Here is an 18,293-nt window from a genome sequence, read left to right as displayed (position 1 = left end):
TGATTAATGTAGCCAAAGGTAGCTACTTGGCATCTGGTTTTTCCTTCTAAATTAATATGTATATGCAAATCCTGTAAGTTAGCCATTTGGCTGTTCTGTTAATAGCACACTGGTGTATAGTTACACATACTTTCGATAAGTCGAAGAAACCATCAGAATCAAGTAGTATTAAGCCTACAGGTTTTACTCACCTGTTGGCAGCATCGTCCTGTCTCCTTTGGATCCAGCCACTTCTCCACTGATGCCATTAGAGTTTGAAGATTCTGAATTGTCTTCCTGACTAGCCAGATACTGTTTGGTTTGCTCACAAAGCAAAAAATTTTTCTTTTTATTTCCATTCTCTGGGCTTTTCAACCTGAAATTAGGATGGTTAGGATGTCCTCCGGTACTTCTTAAAGACTCATGCGGTGGAAGCTTGCTTTCATTTTTCTCAAAATTAAATGGCTCTGTCATTTTACAGCTAGATGCCTCCAAATTATTTCTTGACATCATATTAAGCGGCAATTTAACATTCACAGAAGTCTAAGGGAAGAAATGTATTAAAAGGCAACTTTTAATTCCCAAAGTAGAAGCACTGCAGGGCCAGGTGATTTCTCTTTATGTAACAGCTCTTTCTCATCAACGATTCCAAAGCAGATGTAACTGTAACCATGATATCAAAGCCTGTTCTACAGGCACAAGAAAAGAACGATTCTTTAAGTACAAACTCCAAGTTTAACAGAATTCGACAACGGGCAAATCAAGAGACATCAAAAGAGTTATCTCTGGATTCGACACCATTCCTTACTTTAAAAAGCTTCTGGAAACAACATGAGAAAAGGACCATCAAGTTTTAAACGAAGTATTTCCAACCTAAAGCCTACAACTTAATGGTGAAATACAATAGGGGGTAGTGTTTAGATCAGGTCATCCCCTACCTGTCTAGCCTCTCAGAATCCCTCTATCCTTCTCTACTTGTTGCTCTGCTATGTCATTGACTATGCTGAACCAGGTCCCCAGAATGCCCTCATTCTCTCATCCACCTGGTCAACCCTTTCCTTCCTAGTCATCCTTCACAATTTGCCTCAGCTGATTCCGGTTTGGTCTGTTTTTCCCAAGTCCTCTGTTTCATAATGTCCAGCTGGGCTTCCATAAATTGTAACTTGTATCTACTGCTTTTAAGGACTTATCTGTGTGTGCCCTTCACTGAAAATAAGGTACACATACAGTTGCAAAGCACTTCTGAGAAACCTCTAATCAGACATTATGTGGGCTTGTTGTTTCCCTATTACTCCTTGAAAATACTAAGTGTTTGCATAGAGGAAGTAATATAAGTAGACAAACAACTCTTATTTTTAAGTAGTGACCTATCGCTTTGTCTTTAGCCTGAAGACAAAACTTCTGCCTATCTTCCCCAAACTGCTCAGGAAAAAAAAAGGCAACAGATAGCTGAAACTGGTATGAGTAACAGCTAAATATTATTTGACCTTATTTTAAATAGAAGATAAAGAGCAGAAAAATCCTCCCTCGTGGTGTCCTAAAACTTCTATCTCTGCTCTAAATCAGGCCCAGCCTAATTCAATGACAGTACAGAAAAGATAATGAAATTTACAAAAAGAAAGAAAGAAAAGAAATACACAAGCAGACTTACAGGTGGGAAGATCCCTAATAGAAGGCCGGCAGATGGGCAGCTGTGGCGGGAGATACTGTAGCTGTCAGGGAAAGCATACCTGTAGCAGATATGTTCAGGTATACCTAAACTGAAGGATCAGATTGAGAACTACTATGAAGGATGCAGTAAGACAGAAATACTGTGAAATTACAAAAGGAAAATAACTTCCAGGGGATGCTGGGTGGCGATGTGAATATTGAGTAACGCTAGACTCTGTACAAGAAATATAAAGAACATGCATTTAAATTATTAGGGCAGGCTTCCCTGGTGGCACAGTGGTTGAGAATCCGCCTGCCAATGCAGGGGACACGGGTTCGATCCCTGGTCCGGAAGGATCCCACATGCCGTGGAGCAACTAAGTCCGTGTGCCACAACTACTGAGCCTGTGCTCTAGAGCCCACGTGCCCCAACTGCTGAACCCCGCACGCCTAGAGCCTGTGCTCTGCAACAAGAGAGGCCACCGCAGTGAGAGACCCATGCACCGCAATGAAGAGTGGCCCCCGCGCTTCCCTGGTGGCGCAGTGGTTGAGAGTCCGCCTGCCGATGCAGGGGACACGGGTTCGTGCCCCGGTCCAGGAGGATCCTACATGCTGTGGAGTGGCTGGGCCGGTGAGCCATGGCCGCTGGGCCTGCGCGTCCAGAGCCTGTGCTCATCGCAACTAGGGAAAGGCCACGTGCAGCAACGAGGACCCAACGCAGCCATAAATAAATACATACATAAAATTTAAAAAAAAATATTAGGGCAACTACCACAAGGACAAAAACAAAGCATAACTTTAAAATCACAAGCCAACAGGGAAAAAAAAATTCAAGTATGGTAAACAGAAAATATCAAATAAGATGACAGACCCAAGCCCAAGTAATCTAAATATCAATGATTCAGTCTCAAAATAGAAAAAGAGAGATGGACCCAGGGAGGAAAACATCCAGATACGTACTGTGCACAAAAGGCACACATTAAACAAAATACATGGTAAGCTTGAAAATAAAAGGACTAAAATATGTGCTATGCAAATAACCAAAATAAAGTTGGGCTGCTAACAGTAACAGCCTTAACAGCAGATAAGAGAGAGCTCAAGGCAGAAAACCTTGGGATAGAGAGCGATAGTTTACATCGGTAAAAGAAACCCTCCCAGGAGAGAGAGGGGCCAGAAATCTCTGACTCACAATGACATCGCCTTGAGATGTATAAAGTAAAAACTGATTAGAAGAGAAATGCAGCCACAATGAGGACACATCTGCTTTACACACATAATAGTCAACAGATAGAAAACAAGCAGTGATATATATTTTACTAACACAATAAACCTGATCTAATAGGAACTAATACAACCAAGAACATTCATTTTTCCAACACTGAGACATAATGGACTACGAAGTCCACTTCAACTAACTCCAAAAGAAACTAGTTCCAAACGGGCCATGTTCACTCATCACACTACACAAACCTCCATCTCAGATTTTGCTTCCCAGAGAATCAGTGTGCAACACCCACACTGGAGGATGAGGAGTTTGGGTTTTATTTATTTTTTTATTTCTGGGGATCTTAGTTCCCCGATCAGGGATCAAACCCGTGCCCCTTGCATTGGGAGCTCTGAGCCTTAACCACTGGACCACCAGGGAAGTTCCTGTTTTATTAAAGTGGTAAAATACCATAAACGAAATGATAGCAAACATGATTAAATGAACAATTAAAAACTTACAAAAAACAGCAAAGAGGTCGGAAAATAAGTACTAACACAAAGATGACAAATTTGATACCTTTTAAAAAGTGGGATAAATAGTAAAAACATCCAGACACTGTAGCAGACACTGTGGGTAACCGACCCAAACATCACCTTCTACTTCTGATTTGCCAGCTTGAGTTAAATACTGGCCATAATCAGAGTTCTGAGTGGAGCTTCTCAGAAAGCTCTCTCCTTTCCTGATGGACAGGGACAGATTTGGCTAGCAGGGTCTTTCACTTCTTTCTTCCTGCAACATGGACCTGAGGCCTGAAGATATATCACCCACAATGCAATGAGAAAGCAATAAGCATGAGAAAGCAGCACACCCTCAGGACTGTGGAGAGGAGAAGGCAGAGTCTGGTGTCCCTGGCAGAAGCCCTGACTCCAGCCCTGATCTGCCTAGGCACAGCCTTGCTGTGGCATCAGAAAAATACACCTTTGGATTTTCTGCTATTTGAAGCCCAATGGACACAGATACCAATAAAAAAAACCGAGCAAAAGGCATGAAAGGATACATAGAGGATGAAGATTCATTGATGAACATAAGGGGGAAAACATTCAACCTCATTTGTAACAAAAAAATTCAAATTGAAATAACTATATATTATTTTTTATACAGCAAAAGTGCAAGTAAAACACTCATTACTGAAGGGAATATAAATTAATATGTTCTGCCTGAGAAATAAGTTGGAGATTTATATATGTACATGTGTATTATACATAATATAGTTATATAATATATATGCATATTATACATATATAACATATAATATATATTCTTAAAAATATCCATAGCCACTCACCTGACAAGTCTATTCTAGAAATCATCCCACTGAAATAATCTTAAATATCAAAAAATACGGCATGTATAAATATCCATTTAAAATAGAAAAAAAAGGAAAAAAGTTAACAGTGATGCTTCTACTACACAGAATATTACACTACCATTCAAAATCACAGCTTTCAAAAACATTGTAAAATGTCTATTAGAATGGCAAATGAAAAATCAGAAAAACACTGTATATTCAGTATAATAACTGCAAAATAAAAACGAACAAAACTCCATGTAAAAAGAGATAAGTGAGATACATTAAATTTTAAATAACAGTGTTCTGGGGTAGGTAAGTTGAGGAAATCTTTTTCTTTTTCAATCTTTTTCATTTTCCAAATTATATTTTAGGATGATTTACTTTTATAAAAAAAGCATGTTAAAGATTAAAATATCATTGCATGTTCAAACTTTTTTTTCGTAAACTGTGGTTAATTTTAAACCAAATAAAAGATCACAGTAATATTTAAACCACAAAACCAGGGTACAGACACTATTTCAAGACACCATTGGGACCCTCAATACACAGCCTTTAACTTCTGAAATAGCTTTTCTAACTTTGTCCTTATTAATAAGGCTGACAGTCAATCCTTAACTCCTTATTACCCTGTAGAGTTACTATAGACAATTATTTTAAGTTGCTTGAGTGCAGGAACCATGTCTTACTAAAACAACTTACAAAAAACCCTCTGATTTCCCACAGTGCCTACCACCGCGTCTGGTACAATGCAGCATTCAAAAGATACTCGTATGGGCTTCCCTGGTGGCGCAGTAGTTGAGAGTCCATCTGCCCATGCAGGGGACACGGGTTCGTGCCCCGGTCCGGGAAGATTCCACATGCTGCGGAGCTGCTAGGCCCGTGAGCCATGGCCGCTGAGCCTGCGCGTCCGGAGCCTGTGCTCCGCAACGGGAGAGGCCACAACAGTGAGAGGCCCGCTTACCACACACACACACAAAAAAGATACTCGTATGATAAAACTATCTAAAATGCACTATTGCACTGTTTTCCTGACAACCTGGACAGGGAAAGTTAAATTCACTGTCTGAAATTTCATCTAGCAATCTTAAAGGGAGAATTACACCATGCTATGAGGTTTACTGAAATTTAATAGCAATACTTCACGTCTTACCTCAACTCTTCCAAAGTCCAAAAATTAATAAAGTTATTTGACTTTAGGAAGGATAACAATCAGTTTTAGACCCAATGTAAAGTGTAAGCAACAAACAAAAAGGATTTAAGCTTAAAAGAAGCTCCACCTATGGTGGAATATTTAGGTTAGAATTTAGGTTATCTCACTTGCCTCACCCAATTTAGGAATTTTCATTACAACACCCAGGGCAAATAGACATCTAGCCCTGTCCTATAACTAGAAGCTTCTAACTTCCTTTCATTTTGGACGGCCAATTGTACTGCATGCTTCTTTATAAAACGGTTCTCTTCCCAAGTGACTCCTGCTGCTGCCCCGTGACCCCAACCGTTCAAAGATCTGAAATGGCCACCATGTCCACTTTCCTCCAGGTCCTTAATCTTCTAGACTTCTCACAATTCAGCACTTTCTCTAGTTCATCCGAAACCCTCATATAGAAAGGACTCTCCTAACAGCACAGGATTCTAGATGTGGGCCGACAAAGGGTCAACAGGAGAATCACACTATCCCTGACTCTGAAAGTTACTTCTTCCTATGCACTAGCTTTTGGAGGGAAGCCTGGACTACTGGGAGTACCCATAAAACTTGCACTCATCTAAAATCTTTTGGAATTTAATTTTTTTAAATGTGTAATTATCATACCATGCAATTGTCTTTTTTCTTTTAATTTACAGTTCTGTGAATTTTAACACATATATAGATTTATGTAACCACCACAACTGGGATACAAAATACACTTTTAAAGCTGAATTTGAACATTAAAAAAAACTAAGAATGTGCGTTTATCCTTACTTGGCTTCATCGTGTGTCAATCACTGGGGCATATTTGAATCTGGAGAGGACAGGCCTTATACCATAGTTCTGTGTTTCCCAATCTTGGGTTGCAAACTTCTGGAATATACAGATACAGAGGTGTGATAGATATTGCTTTGGGGGTCATACCTTGAGGACAGGCTTACCTCACACAGTTTTAAAATAAGCAGTTTCCCCATATACAATCCACTATTTTTTACACGCTACTAGTGACGAATAAAATATATTTATGATAATCCTCAAATCTACAGTAATTAGTTTTGTTTCCTTAACCAACACTAGAGATTAATTAGAAGGGTTCCCAAATTTCTTTAAGGAATCACTGATGTAATAAAAGAGCAGTGGAATGAAAGTAACTAACTTCTGCAGTTCTACAGGCAAAAATAAGGCCTTGGTTTTGTGTTGTCCTTTTGTTCTGTACTTCATGAATTGATCTCAGTAAGACTTGATGCTCCCCAAGGGGCAAAACCTTTCTTTTACTCCCTTGAAATCCAGCTACCCTTCCCCTATGAAGCCCAGAGCATCCCAGGATACACTGTGAACAGTGACATAAGGCCTCTCCTGTCTTTCCAAGAGACCACAACCTAGAGGCTAGAGTAAACCCACAGTGAGTTAATTCCTTTAATACCAAAAGTGCATGCAGCAGATACTTAACTAATACTTTTTCTTCTCTGTTTGCTTTTGTCCTCCTGGTAACCCCCTGCATTCAGAGAGAATGGCTATTCAAAGGAAACAGTCAGTTTTAAAGCTATGAAACTCAATGGTTCCACAAAACATGAGCTTTAAAGTCGGTCAGACCCAAGTCTGAGCAGTCTCATCTTCCTCATTTAGCTATGCTACCTCAGGCAAATCACTTCATCTTTCTAGGATTCAGTGGCTGTTAAGTGTGGCCAGCAGTAGTAACTTCCTCACAACACCTAATCATGAGGATTAAATGTGAACTACCCAGCACAGTGGCAGGACCTTACTAAATCCTTAAAATGCAGCCGTTATTTTTACTTTACTTCTATACCACTCCCACACACAAAGAATTTCTTCCACTCAGGTGGAATTAGTTTGCACACTGAAAACGAAACTAATTTGAGGATTAAAGTATTACTATTTCTTTATTCCTACAGACAAGGAAGGGAGACCTGAGAAGGTTTAGTAACTCGCCAAAACCACGAGGACCAGCGCCATTACACAGCTAAGATGAAAACTCACGTCACATTCCTAGGCCGTGCAATTGCACATTCAATAACCGGACGGCTCAATAAGGGAACCAGAGGCCAACAGGGCAAGCATATTTATAGCAGGGGCTGAGTGCCAAGAAAAGCGACTAGTACACAGCAGACATGCTATAAATACGTGTTAAATGACCCAGTGTTGCCTCACCTATATGTAAGCGAACGCTGCGATGTATCTTCCTTTCTACAGTAGATAAGTAGGGGGAAGAAGTCTAAAAAGTATTGTCTGCACTGTAGCTTTGAATTAAATGAAGACATTGAATCCACGAACCAAACTGTTTTAGAGTGAAGGGGAAAGAGGTCCTCCAATGGGATGCAAGCGGATGTTCACACTTTGGAGAGTCATGCCTGGAAGTATTAACTATTTTCCAAATCTGCTGCAAGGCCCGCATTTGCCCAAAGCTCAACTCCCACGTCTCTCGCCCCTCCTCCCAAAACCTCCCACCCCAGACCTGCCTTCCCAGCCAAAGCTCCTAGGGCTTCTCTCAACCTTCCGTACTCTCTCCACTTCCAGGCCCCTGATACCCGCTCAACGTACGACCTAAACGTTCAGCGCCCAACATCCGGCCCCAACGACTGAAGCTCCGTAACCCTCACGCAGTCCCTTTCGCTTCCCCATGCGCCTGGGAATCCTGACCTGGAAAGAGGCAAAAGGGCCGCTGACCCCGACCAGCCTCTGAAGCCTGGCGGTGGTGGCACCTGCCCGTGTCCCGGAGCCCCGGCCGCCGGATGCGCTCCCCGCGCTTACCTCGCTCCTGACGCCCAGGCCGTTCTCCCGCGGCAACGCGCGCCTGCGCAGTCCGCATCCACGTGCTGCCGCTGCGGCGACGTGCTGCCGCTGCGGCGACGTGCTGCCGCTGCGGCGACGTGCTGCCGCTGCGGCGACGTGCTGCCGCTGCGGCGACGTGAGCTCTCTGCGCGTTGGGAGCTGCGCCCTGGGCCTGGCGGCGCCATTTTTGTGCTCTAACGTTGGTACAAAAGCTGCAGGGTCAGAGGGAGGTCCACTGCGGAAACTTAAGATAGTCGTTTTTGCTTTTTCTAGAAAGGAGTCCCTGGAAACTCCAAGGGCAAAAATGCAGACCTTGTCTCCGCAAGGGTCACTTGAGTTATATTAATCACTTAAAGTCTTAAGAAGTTTTCTCAAATCAATCCACTGCTTCTGCCTGCACGTGGAAACCAGGTACACGTGATCACAGTTTGCCCTGAGAGCACGTGATTATAGGTTGATGTTGCTCAAAGAAAAAATATTTTTAGCTATTTTTTGAACTATGACCTTTAAAAAAATTCAGAAGAAAAAGGGTACCCTTATGTAATCATCACCCAGTTCAATATTATCAATTTACGGTCAATCTTGTCTGCATCTGTACCCCACATACTCTCCATCCATTGTTTTGAGGCAAATTCCGACTTGTATATTGTTTTCTTTTTAATAGATTTTATTTTTAGAACAGTTTTAGAAATACAAATAGACTGAGAAGACAGTATGGAGAATTCCCACATAAGCCACACCCAGTTTTCCTTATTAGTAACATTATATTAGTAGGATATGTTTGTTACAATTAAGGAACCAATATTGATACATTATTACTAAAGTCCATATTTTATTTAGATTTTCGTAGTGTTTACTTACTGTCCTTCTTCTGAGCCAGGATCCCATTCAGGATAACACACTTATTTAGTTGTCATGTCTCCTTAGGCTCTTGGCTGTGGCAGTTTTTCAGACTATCCGTGTTTTGATGGCCTTCCCAGCTTCCAGGAGTAATGGTGAGGCATTTTTGTATGATGCCCCATTGATGGAATTGGTCTGATATTTTTCTCATGTTAAGAGAGTAGTTATGGGTTATTAGCAGGAAGACTACAGAGGTAAAGTGTCATTCCAATAGCATCATATGAAGGGTACATTCTATGAGCATGATTTATGACAGTTGATATTTTCCATGATCACCTGGCTAGTACTTGTCAGGTTTCCCTACTATAAAGTTACTTTTTCCCCCTCCCTTTACATACTATACACTTTGGAAGAAGTCATTATATGCAGTCTACACCTAAAGAAAGAGGGTTATGCTTCACTTCCTTAAGGGCAGAGTACTTACAGAAATTATTTAGAATTTTTTAAATATAAATTTATTTATTTTTAGCTGCATTGGGTCTGCGTTGCTGTGTGAGGGCTATCTCTAGTTGCGGTGAGCAGGGGCTACTCTTCGTTGTGGTGTGTGGGCTTCTCATTGTGGTGGCTTCTCTTGTTGCGGAGCACAGGCTCTAGACATGCAGGCTTCAGTAGTTGTGGCTAGCGGGCTCTAGAGCGCAGGCTCAGTAGGTGGGCTGCATGGGCTTAGTTGTTCTGCGGCATGTGGGACGTTCCCAGAGCAGGGCTCGAACCCGTGTCCCCTGCATTGGCAGGCGGATTCTTAACCACTGTGCCACCAGGGAAGTCCCTATTTAAAATTCTTTTGCATGGGAGATTTGTCTCGCCTCTTCTATTTATTAATATATTCAATCATCTCTATCAGTAGGAACTCATAGATATTTATTTTATACTTTGGGTTATAATCCAATACTACTTTATTTCCTTGCTCAAATTCCAACTAGGGCCATTGGAAGCTCCTTCAGTCCTTCTTTTTTTATAAATTTATTTATTTTATTTATTTATTTTTGGCTGCATTGGGTCTTTGTGCTGCGCATGGGCTTTCTCTAGTTGCGGCGAGTGGGGGATACTCTTTGTTGTGGTGCGTGGGCTTCTCATTGCGGTGGCTTCTCTTGTTGCGGAGCACGGGCTCTAGGCACTCGGGCTTCAGTAGTTGTGGTACGCAGGCTCAGTAGTTGTGGCTCGTGGGCTCTAGAGAGCAGGCTCAGGAGTTGTGGCCCATGGGCTTAGTTGCTCCGTGGCATGTGGGATCTTCCTAGACCAGGGATCGAACCTGTGTCCGCTGCGTTGGCAGGTGGATTCTTAACCACTGCGCCACCAGGGAAGTCCCTTCAGTTCTTTTTTGTTCTCCTTTGACATACTCCCATCAATGTGGGGTTGTTTTTATTTTTTTGAGCACGTTCTTACTTTCTGGGACATTGTATCTTTACATCCATATATATTTAAGGATGTATTTTTAAAAGATTATGACTTAAAAAAATCACCAAAATTTATCCCACCTTTAAAAATAGTTTCCTAATGTCATCAAATTAGTATTGAAAATTTCCAGATAGTCTCAAATGATTTTTAACAGTTGGTATGGTCAAATCAGATCCTACATTTGCATTCAGTGATGTATTTTAAAGAGATTTCTTGCAGCTTATGTATTGAAGTAACTGCAGTTTTTCTCACAATTTTGTTGATTACATCCTCTCTAGCAAGAATACTTCACAGGTGGTGTGTTCCTCTATTGCTCCACATCAGAAGACACTTAATATCTAGTCCTTTCTCTTTGGGGGATATTAAAATTAACTTAGCAGGTTCTAATGTTGTCAGACCTATCCATGCACTGTAAAGTTTCCAGTCAGCTTTTCATCTAATGATTCTGGATTCACTGATGATCATTACCTGGATACATTATTTCACTAGGGTTTCCAAAATGGTGATAGTCTATCTTTTCCTCTGCATTTATTACCTGAAATTCTATAAAGAACTTTCTCACATCAACTACTTGACTGAGATTCAGTTTGTAACAGAAAAGGTAGGATGCTTTATTCTTTTATCAGTTTTCAGAATGTGATGATTCCTTGGCATCCTCCAAAGGTGACCAATGACATTTTAAAAAATCAACGCTCATTGATTTTTAACCTGGTAGATGTATCTCTATTGCTGTTATTTTTGAATGCTAAAATTGTCCTATCTTTGACCAGTGGGAACACCTTTGAATTGCCTCCTGAATCTTTTTGACACAACTCCTATGATCTTTGCTTTCTTCTTTGCTTTCTGATACAACCAAAATGTCCTAGGCTTTCTTGTACATTTCTTGCCCCAGATGTAGATTTAGCCCTTGAGCTTCAAGGATCCCAGGTGACTTTTAGAGGTAAATTATATTTAGAGATGATAGGAGAATAGGGGTGTGCATTGGGTTGATCATTGTTCTAGGCCTTTCCAGTGGACAGCCTTTTTTTTAAATGGAAATGAAATGTGCCATGAGTTCATACTGATATTTCTAAATTCAAATTTAGGATTGTAGTATTTTTACTTAATTTCTTTGATTTTTATATGTGTATTTCCTTTCTCCAATACTGAAAATCTTGGTTCCCAAGGATTACATATACGCTTTATACTAATATATTTCAGAAATAACAGTATGAATGTTATTACTGACAATATGCACACTGAAAAAGCTTAAAGTTTCTTTTTTAATTTTCCCCCTTGGAATAACATCTCAGTAGGAATATTTGGTCAATTTATTGTTTAAAAGTCAAATCATTTCTTGGGACTTCCCTGGTGGCTCAGTGGTTAAGAATCCCCCTGCCAATGCAGGGGACACAGGTTCGAGCCCTGCTCCAGGAAGATCCCACATAGCCTGTGTGCTGCAACCACTGGGCCTGTGCTCTAGAGCCTGCAAGCCACAACTACTGAGCCCACGGGTCACAACTACTGAAGCCTGCACGCCTAGAGACTGTTCTTCACAACAAGAGAAGCCACCGTAATGAGAAGTCCACGCGTGGCAAGGAAGAGTAGCCCCCGCTCTCAGCAACTAAAGAAAGCCCGCGCACAGCAGCGAAGACCCAACCAGCCAACAACAACAAAAAAAGCCAAATAATTTCTTTCCTGTCACACTTTCACTGCATAATGTGCTTTAATCAGTATCTTCATTTAAGGAGGGAGGTGCCATTTCCTGTTGAAAGGAAAGAGGAACAGAGTTACAAAATGTTGAATTTTTTAAAGTGGGGTTTGTTTTTTGGTTTTGTTTTTTAGGTTTTTGTTTTTGTTTTACCAGCAGTTAGTATCAAAGAAGTTTAACCGAAAAAGAAGTTTTTCTTTATAAACTCTTGAATTGACTTGTCAGAATCAACTATATTCACGCAGGAGTTGTATGTAAGATATCTTAAAGAACAGCACTTAACTGGACAGAGTAGGTTTGCAAACCCTCCAGACTGAAACTGCTCTCACCTTACTTCTCAGGACGCGATTAGGCAACTATATTGAATACACATCCTCCACCCACCCCGGCCCCCAGTACACTTTTTAAAGTTTTTTGCTAATTATTGAGCTGCTCCAGCATGTCAACCCCGACGCTGCGTGCGGGGATGAGGACACTTCCAGCGCTCAAGGCTCACAGTGCAGTACAGGCGACGAACGCACCAACAGTTTATTATTAAACAATGGCAGTAGGGGCCGCGTGGTGGACTCGGAACGCGGTGTTCTGGAAACCCCCAGAACCTCTCCCAGAGATGAACTGTCTGACGGGCAGGTAGGCTGCTCTTGCTGACGCCGCCCACGTCAGGTGCAAGACACGCATCAAAGCTTGCAAGTCACAATTTTGAATTCTCATTTTTATAACTTTATGTCCCTGACTATGATGAGTAAGGGCCAAAGGGTTCAGAGGGAACATCTCCAAGGAGCACGCTCTACAGGAAGCAATAACCTGCTTGGGCCGGGGAGGGGCGTGAGAGATAGGACGGAACTAGAGGCGGGAGAACCGGTTCGCCGGGTCGACCGGGGATGCGGGGTGGTGGTGGGGTGCCCAGTAAGTGTAACTCTCGTGCCTGGCGCTCCCGGGGTAGGAGACAGCGCTGCGCCGGCCCCGCCCACTGCAGACAGGTTACCCAGGCACCAAGGGGCGTCGCGTCACGCCGCCCGCGCCGTGCTGATTGGCTCCTCCAGGGAGCCCCGCCCCCTCAGCTGTAGTGGGGCCGGCTTCAGCGTCGCCGCCATCTTTGTTGATGTGTCAGCTCTGCGGGGGCTTGGGGAAGTCGCGGCGGAGGGAGCTTGGTGTCGGCCCTGTTACTCATCGCTGCCCCCCGCCCCTGCACTTCCTGTTCTTCTGGACCCCGTTATGGAGAAGTTGGCCCCTACGCGGGAATTCCAATGGCCTCTTTAGGGGTGTGGCCTAAGGCTCGAAGAAGTGGGGTAAGTGCCTGAGGGATGCCAGGGGCGGGCCGGGGAGTCGCGGTGGCGGCGCGGCGGGCTGCTCACCTTCCGCTCCGTCGTGCCCACCTTACGCGCCGTCGTGCCCACCTTCCGCCCCGTCTTGCAGGTCCCGGGGCGGCTCCCTGCCTGGCTTCTCTAGGGGGCGAGGCGAGCGCTGGGGGAAGGAGTTCGGAATCCCCTCCTCTCCCTGCCTCCCTTCCTCAGTCCCGGGCGCCGGGGCAGGAGGCGGCCGAGGGGTCGCCGGGGGCCGTGAGGGCCGCGCCTCCAGAGTGGTGCCTAGAGAGCGGCGGAACTTGGGCCGCTTGCCCGGTCTCCTAATGCGAACTGTAGCTAAGCCCTACCTGCTCGGCCATCCCTCATAGACTCAGTCGCCTATTTCTCCTTTCCTCTCCAAGTTCACTGTGTATGTGTTTTATGTTGACTGTTAGCGACTTTTTAAACTCTCTTCCAAACACTTCCATTACTGTGATTTTAAGTAATTTAGAGACGATTCTTTGGGATTGTGGATATGAGAGAAATCGTTCTTGGTGTTTATGTTGCCTTTTTTCCAAGGACATCAAGGCATTTGATAAACCTTGGTTGGTAAGGATCATGTTTCAAATTTGAGCCTCTCTCAAACTTGTAAAATGGTAAAACCCCTTCTACATGTTCCCTAGTAGCAGTCTTGGGGAACAGGTGTAATTATTGCTTGGCTGTTAACAGTTTAATAACTTGAGCTAATATTTACATTTTGATATTGTTTTGAGGAAAGAGGCCTGGATTTGGAACATTTGGATTACCTTTGACATGATAATCTTGTTACTTAGGAGCGTTGTTTAGAAGGCCATGCAGCCCCAGGCGTTTGGCAGTTTTCTCCGTGTATGCGTGTGTAACGTACCTTTGATGCCTAGCTTTGTTATTTTTTCCGAAATGATAGGTTGGGAGTTTTTCTAAGGAAATTGTGCGGCAAATTAGTGGAAGTGTTTCAAGAGGTGTGCTGGTAGTCACTCAAAAAGAAAAATCTATTAAGTGTTTAGGTATGGTAGTTGTGGGTGCAGCCTTCCCAACTACTAACTACACTGTCATATTTGCAGTGTGTGGGAAAGGTTAAGGTTCAAGAGATATTGATAGTAAAACTGAACTATCTGCTTGTGTATAAAGTCTGCTCGTCTCTGTACAGCTACTTTCCAATTTTTTACCCATCATTACACAAATAGAAAACAGTGATGATTGGCCTCTCTTTTTTTTTCTTCCTTTTTGGTCTTTTATTTTAAATTCAGTGACAATATTGAGTGATTAACAAATTTTGCAGTATAAAGAATTAAAACTCCTTATTACATTGTAATAAGCAAGCATGTATAATTACTGAAGATTCTACCTGGAAATGCCTGGATTGTGTTTATATTGGTTTTATTCTTTTTAAGACCTTGTCTAATTCCTGATACCTGGATATAAACTCAGAGGTTTCTTTAAACAGTGGAGATTCCTTAGAGTTTCATTGGTATTTCAGAGGCTTGTTCGCTGCTAACAGGAAAGGAGTGGTGTAGCACAGTAACCACTCTTTAACCTTTTAGTTCCTTCAACCATAAACTAAAGAGTTGTTCTTTGATGCTGTACAGTAACAGCATAGCTGATAATGATTACTTATTCACTTTAAAACCATCTATTTACAGCTACATGCTGACATCCTGGAATGAAGGTAAAACAGTGAAGTATACTCACTCTTTAGGAAGAGATGATAGGTTGAAGCAGCTTTTATTTAGAGATTTAGAAAAATCATCTTTCCCTTTGAAGGGAATCATCTTTCCCTAATTTGTGCTAGTTTTTCAAATTCATTTAACAGTTTCATGTTAAAGTAAGACTGCTTAACCTGAAGTTCTGTTTCTTTTCTTTCAGTAAAATTTAGGTCTTTCTTTTATCCCTTATCTCTAGCTTTAAATAATTAAAGCTGATTCTTGAGTTTCTCATAAACATGTCACGCTGCTTGCAGTGTTGGGAATGTTATGCTCAGTGTCGTTTCAGGGCAACCTTGGGAGCATAGATAATTTAAATTTGCAAATTAACCCTGTAATCTTATCATATTATTGCAAATGTCACCTTTGAAATTTATTTCTCAGCTACTGAGATTTTAAAAATCTATTTGGGCTAAGAAGTAAACAAAAGAAAAAGTATTGGCATGAAGGGGCAATAGACACAAAGTGGAAATCAAACCCAGCAAAGTATTGATTGGATTGTGAGTATAGTTGTCAGTCATTAAGGCACATGAACTGTTAAGTCTATTTCAGGGATGATTATGTAGTAGCTAATGAATAATTTATTTTTTTGGTAAACTACATTGTACCAAATTAACCAAGCCCAGGCCAAAGTTGGCTTCAAAATTTAAACATTAACCAGAACTTCTTAATATAATATAAGGCAGACTTAAAACTTAATTTTTTTTTTAAGTTATTAGCCTTCCTTTTTGAAAAGGGAGCTATAGGCCAATTACCGCCCCCTCTTTTTTTTTAAGCTTTCAGATTTGGGGGGGAAATTAGCTGAAAATACTTTTCATGTCTTCTTAGACTTATTAAAGTTCATTTGGTGAGCTCTGTACAAGTAGCTTCAAACTGAGATTTCTATATTAAAATTTTTTCTATTTTAAAACTTACTATTAGAGATACATAAAATTGCATGGATCTAAGATACGAAACTGATAATATGACATATACTTGATAATGTGATGTATGATGTGGCTACTTACTCTCTTTTTCCTGGAATCTTGATGGACTGTAATGTCTTCTGTTTTCATGTCACAGGATTTGGTACTGTTTGGGGTGGGGGTGGGGTATCCTGCTGCATCTATTGCCCTGAGTCTTTTCAACATCTTTTTTTTTTTTTTTGGTGATATAGTGTACACACTGTAAAATTCACAATGCCCTAACCCTTGGTTGCAAAACTAAACAAATCCCTACAGGGATAATTGACCTTGGCCTCATATAATATGCTTTTTAACCTAGTGGACTAAAGACAACTTTTAAGAGCAAGTAATAATGTTTCACGTAAAGGAAACTCGGTATATTAAATTTTACCCAAAAGCTTAGTTACAATGTGACTACTTTATAAATATATCTTACTTTTGGTAAAACTAGAGTTCTTTGAAATAACCAGTTTTTAATTGCTTCTGATTTTAATTGCCGTTTTAGAACCTTGTTACAACTGGTCGGAAAGATAGGTCATTATTTTGTTTATGCTGCTTTCAGAGTGTATTCGAGGAGTGTGTAAAAGACCTTTGGATGTACTTACTTTTCCTTCAAAGGACAGTAAACCATTATATTGAAGAACAGGAGTGCCCTCACAGGCTCAACTTGCTTATCTTAATGGACATTATTTGAGAAGCTATAGCTGGTATTATTTGAGACTTTTTAAAATTTAAAATTTTTAAAGTTTAAAATTTTTAGTTTGTTGTAAGTAACACTTATGCTGAACTGAGTCACATGTTTCTGTGGGACTTAAACACTCATGCATTTGGACTTAGACACTCATGCATATCTTATACAGCTTCTGATGGAACGCTGACAGACCTTCAAATTAAAATACTGTAAACACAAGAGCAAAAGATTTAACATAGATTTTATATGTTGGTCCACTACACCAGAGTGTAAACTCCAGAAGAGATATCTGTTTTATTCACTGCTGTGTTCCCAACACATAGAACAGTGCCTGAACATAATTACATGCTCAATACATATTTGGTGAATGAATGAATTAATATCTAGTTTAGAAATGTATTTCTGGCTTGGTACTTTTGTATGAGGCTTGTATGTTTGATAATCTATTACCAAATATCTGTGGATTGGATTCATTTGTATTTGCATTTATTGAATAAGCTTAAGTTCTTTTGTTGTTGTTGTTTATACTGCTGTTTACTGAGAAACAAGAAATAGTACTAAAAGCTGTTAAAGACAGTGTTTTCGTTTATAAGGCTTTTTGCTTGGAAATAATTTTGTAGAATTGCTAGTTCTTTGATTAAGAAATAAAATCCAAGGTGGATAATGGTTGGCTTTAAGGCAAGTAAATGTTTCTCTACCAGTTGCCTACAGCTGACGAGCTCCAGTAAGAGCGAAACCACTTCTCACTCCACTGAAACAATTTTGAAGTGTGAATTGGTCCTGTAGTACTGTGTCAGAAACAGAAACAACTCTCAGGGGGGAAAATAGTGCTTGAATTAAGAGGAATTTTGTGACTGCTAAATTTAAATACAGTATTTTCCCCTAATGAGTAAGAGTTACTAAAAAGTCAAATAACCTGTGTTACTTCTTACCTCAAAAAAGCAACAGATATTGTAATCTGTAATTGTAGTCGCTATATCTATATACATGAGTGTGAATTTGATTTATACAAGCACTTCTTAATTAAAACAATCTTGTAAACAAATGTCTAGTTTTACATCCTACACCTTTAATCTACTTCTAGGCTATTCAGTCCTCAGTAGCTTTAATGATAACTACCCCCACCCCTAAGAAAAAACTTGGACAGCAGCCAAATTGGCCTATATCACCATTGCCAACTGGAGGCCCACAAGAGGAGTCAGCTGACTCTTTTTTCCCCTGGTTAATCGTGGACAATCAAGCTCATCATGGCTCTCTTCCCCGCACCATTCTTGTACAGTTATTTACTCTTTAGTGATGGCTTTTTACATATATACACATAAATCTTCTTTAACTTCTCTCCTTTTTCTTTTGCCTCCAATCAGTATTCATTTGAGCATCAGAAAACTATGTTTGCAAGTTAAGTGATTCTCAGATGCCAGTTCATCTGAAGAGTTTTTTCAAAGGTCATGGCCATATTACTGAGCAACAGTATAGAAAGTGCTTGTC

General features: G+C 41.0%; 2 protein-coding genes across 2 annotated transcripts in view; one reads left to right on the top strand and one right to left on the bottom strand.

Moving 5' to 3' along the window:
• Positions 1–453, bottom strand: part of TDRD1 (tudor domain containing 1) — a 35,598-nt gene extending 35,145 nt beyond the window's left edge. The window contains exon 1 of the mRNA XM_027113122.1: positions 192–453. Within this exon, the coding sequence (XP_026968923.1) occupies positions 192–453 (262 nt within the window). The remainder of the gene's footprint in view (positions 1–191) is intronic.
• Positions 454–13,246: 12,793 nt separating this feature from the next.
• CCDC186 (coiled-coil domain containing 186) overlaps positions 13,247–18,293 on the top strand; it is a 44,369-nt gene continuing 39,322 nt past the window's right edge. Inside the window, exon 1 of the mRNA XM_027112659.1 lies at positions 13,247–13,437. The gene's annotated coding sequence lies outside the window, so the exon portion shown is untranslated. The remainder of the gene's footprint in view (positions 13,438–18,293) is intronic.

Source organism: Aethalodelphis obliquidens, unplaced genomic scaffold, assembly GCF_003676395.1.
Source record: "Aethalodelphis obliquidens isolate GAN/ISIS:26980383/991018 unplaced genomic scaffold, ASM367639v1 scaffold11, whole genome shotgun sequence".
NCBI classification, from domain to species: domain Eukaryota; kingdom Metazoa; phylum Chordata; class Mammalia; order Artiodactyla; family Delphinidae; genus Aethalodelphis; species Aethalodelphis obliquidens.
The sequence above is the reverse complement of the archived record's forward strand: the minus strand, read 5'-3'. Positions and strand labels throughout refer to the sequence as shown.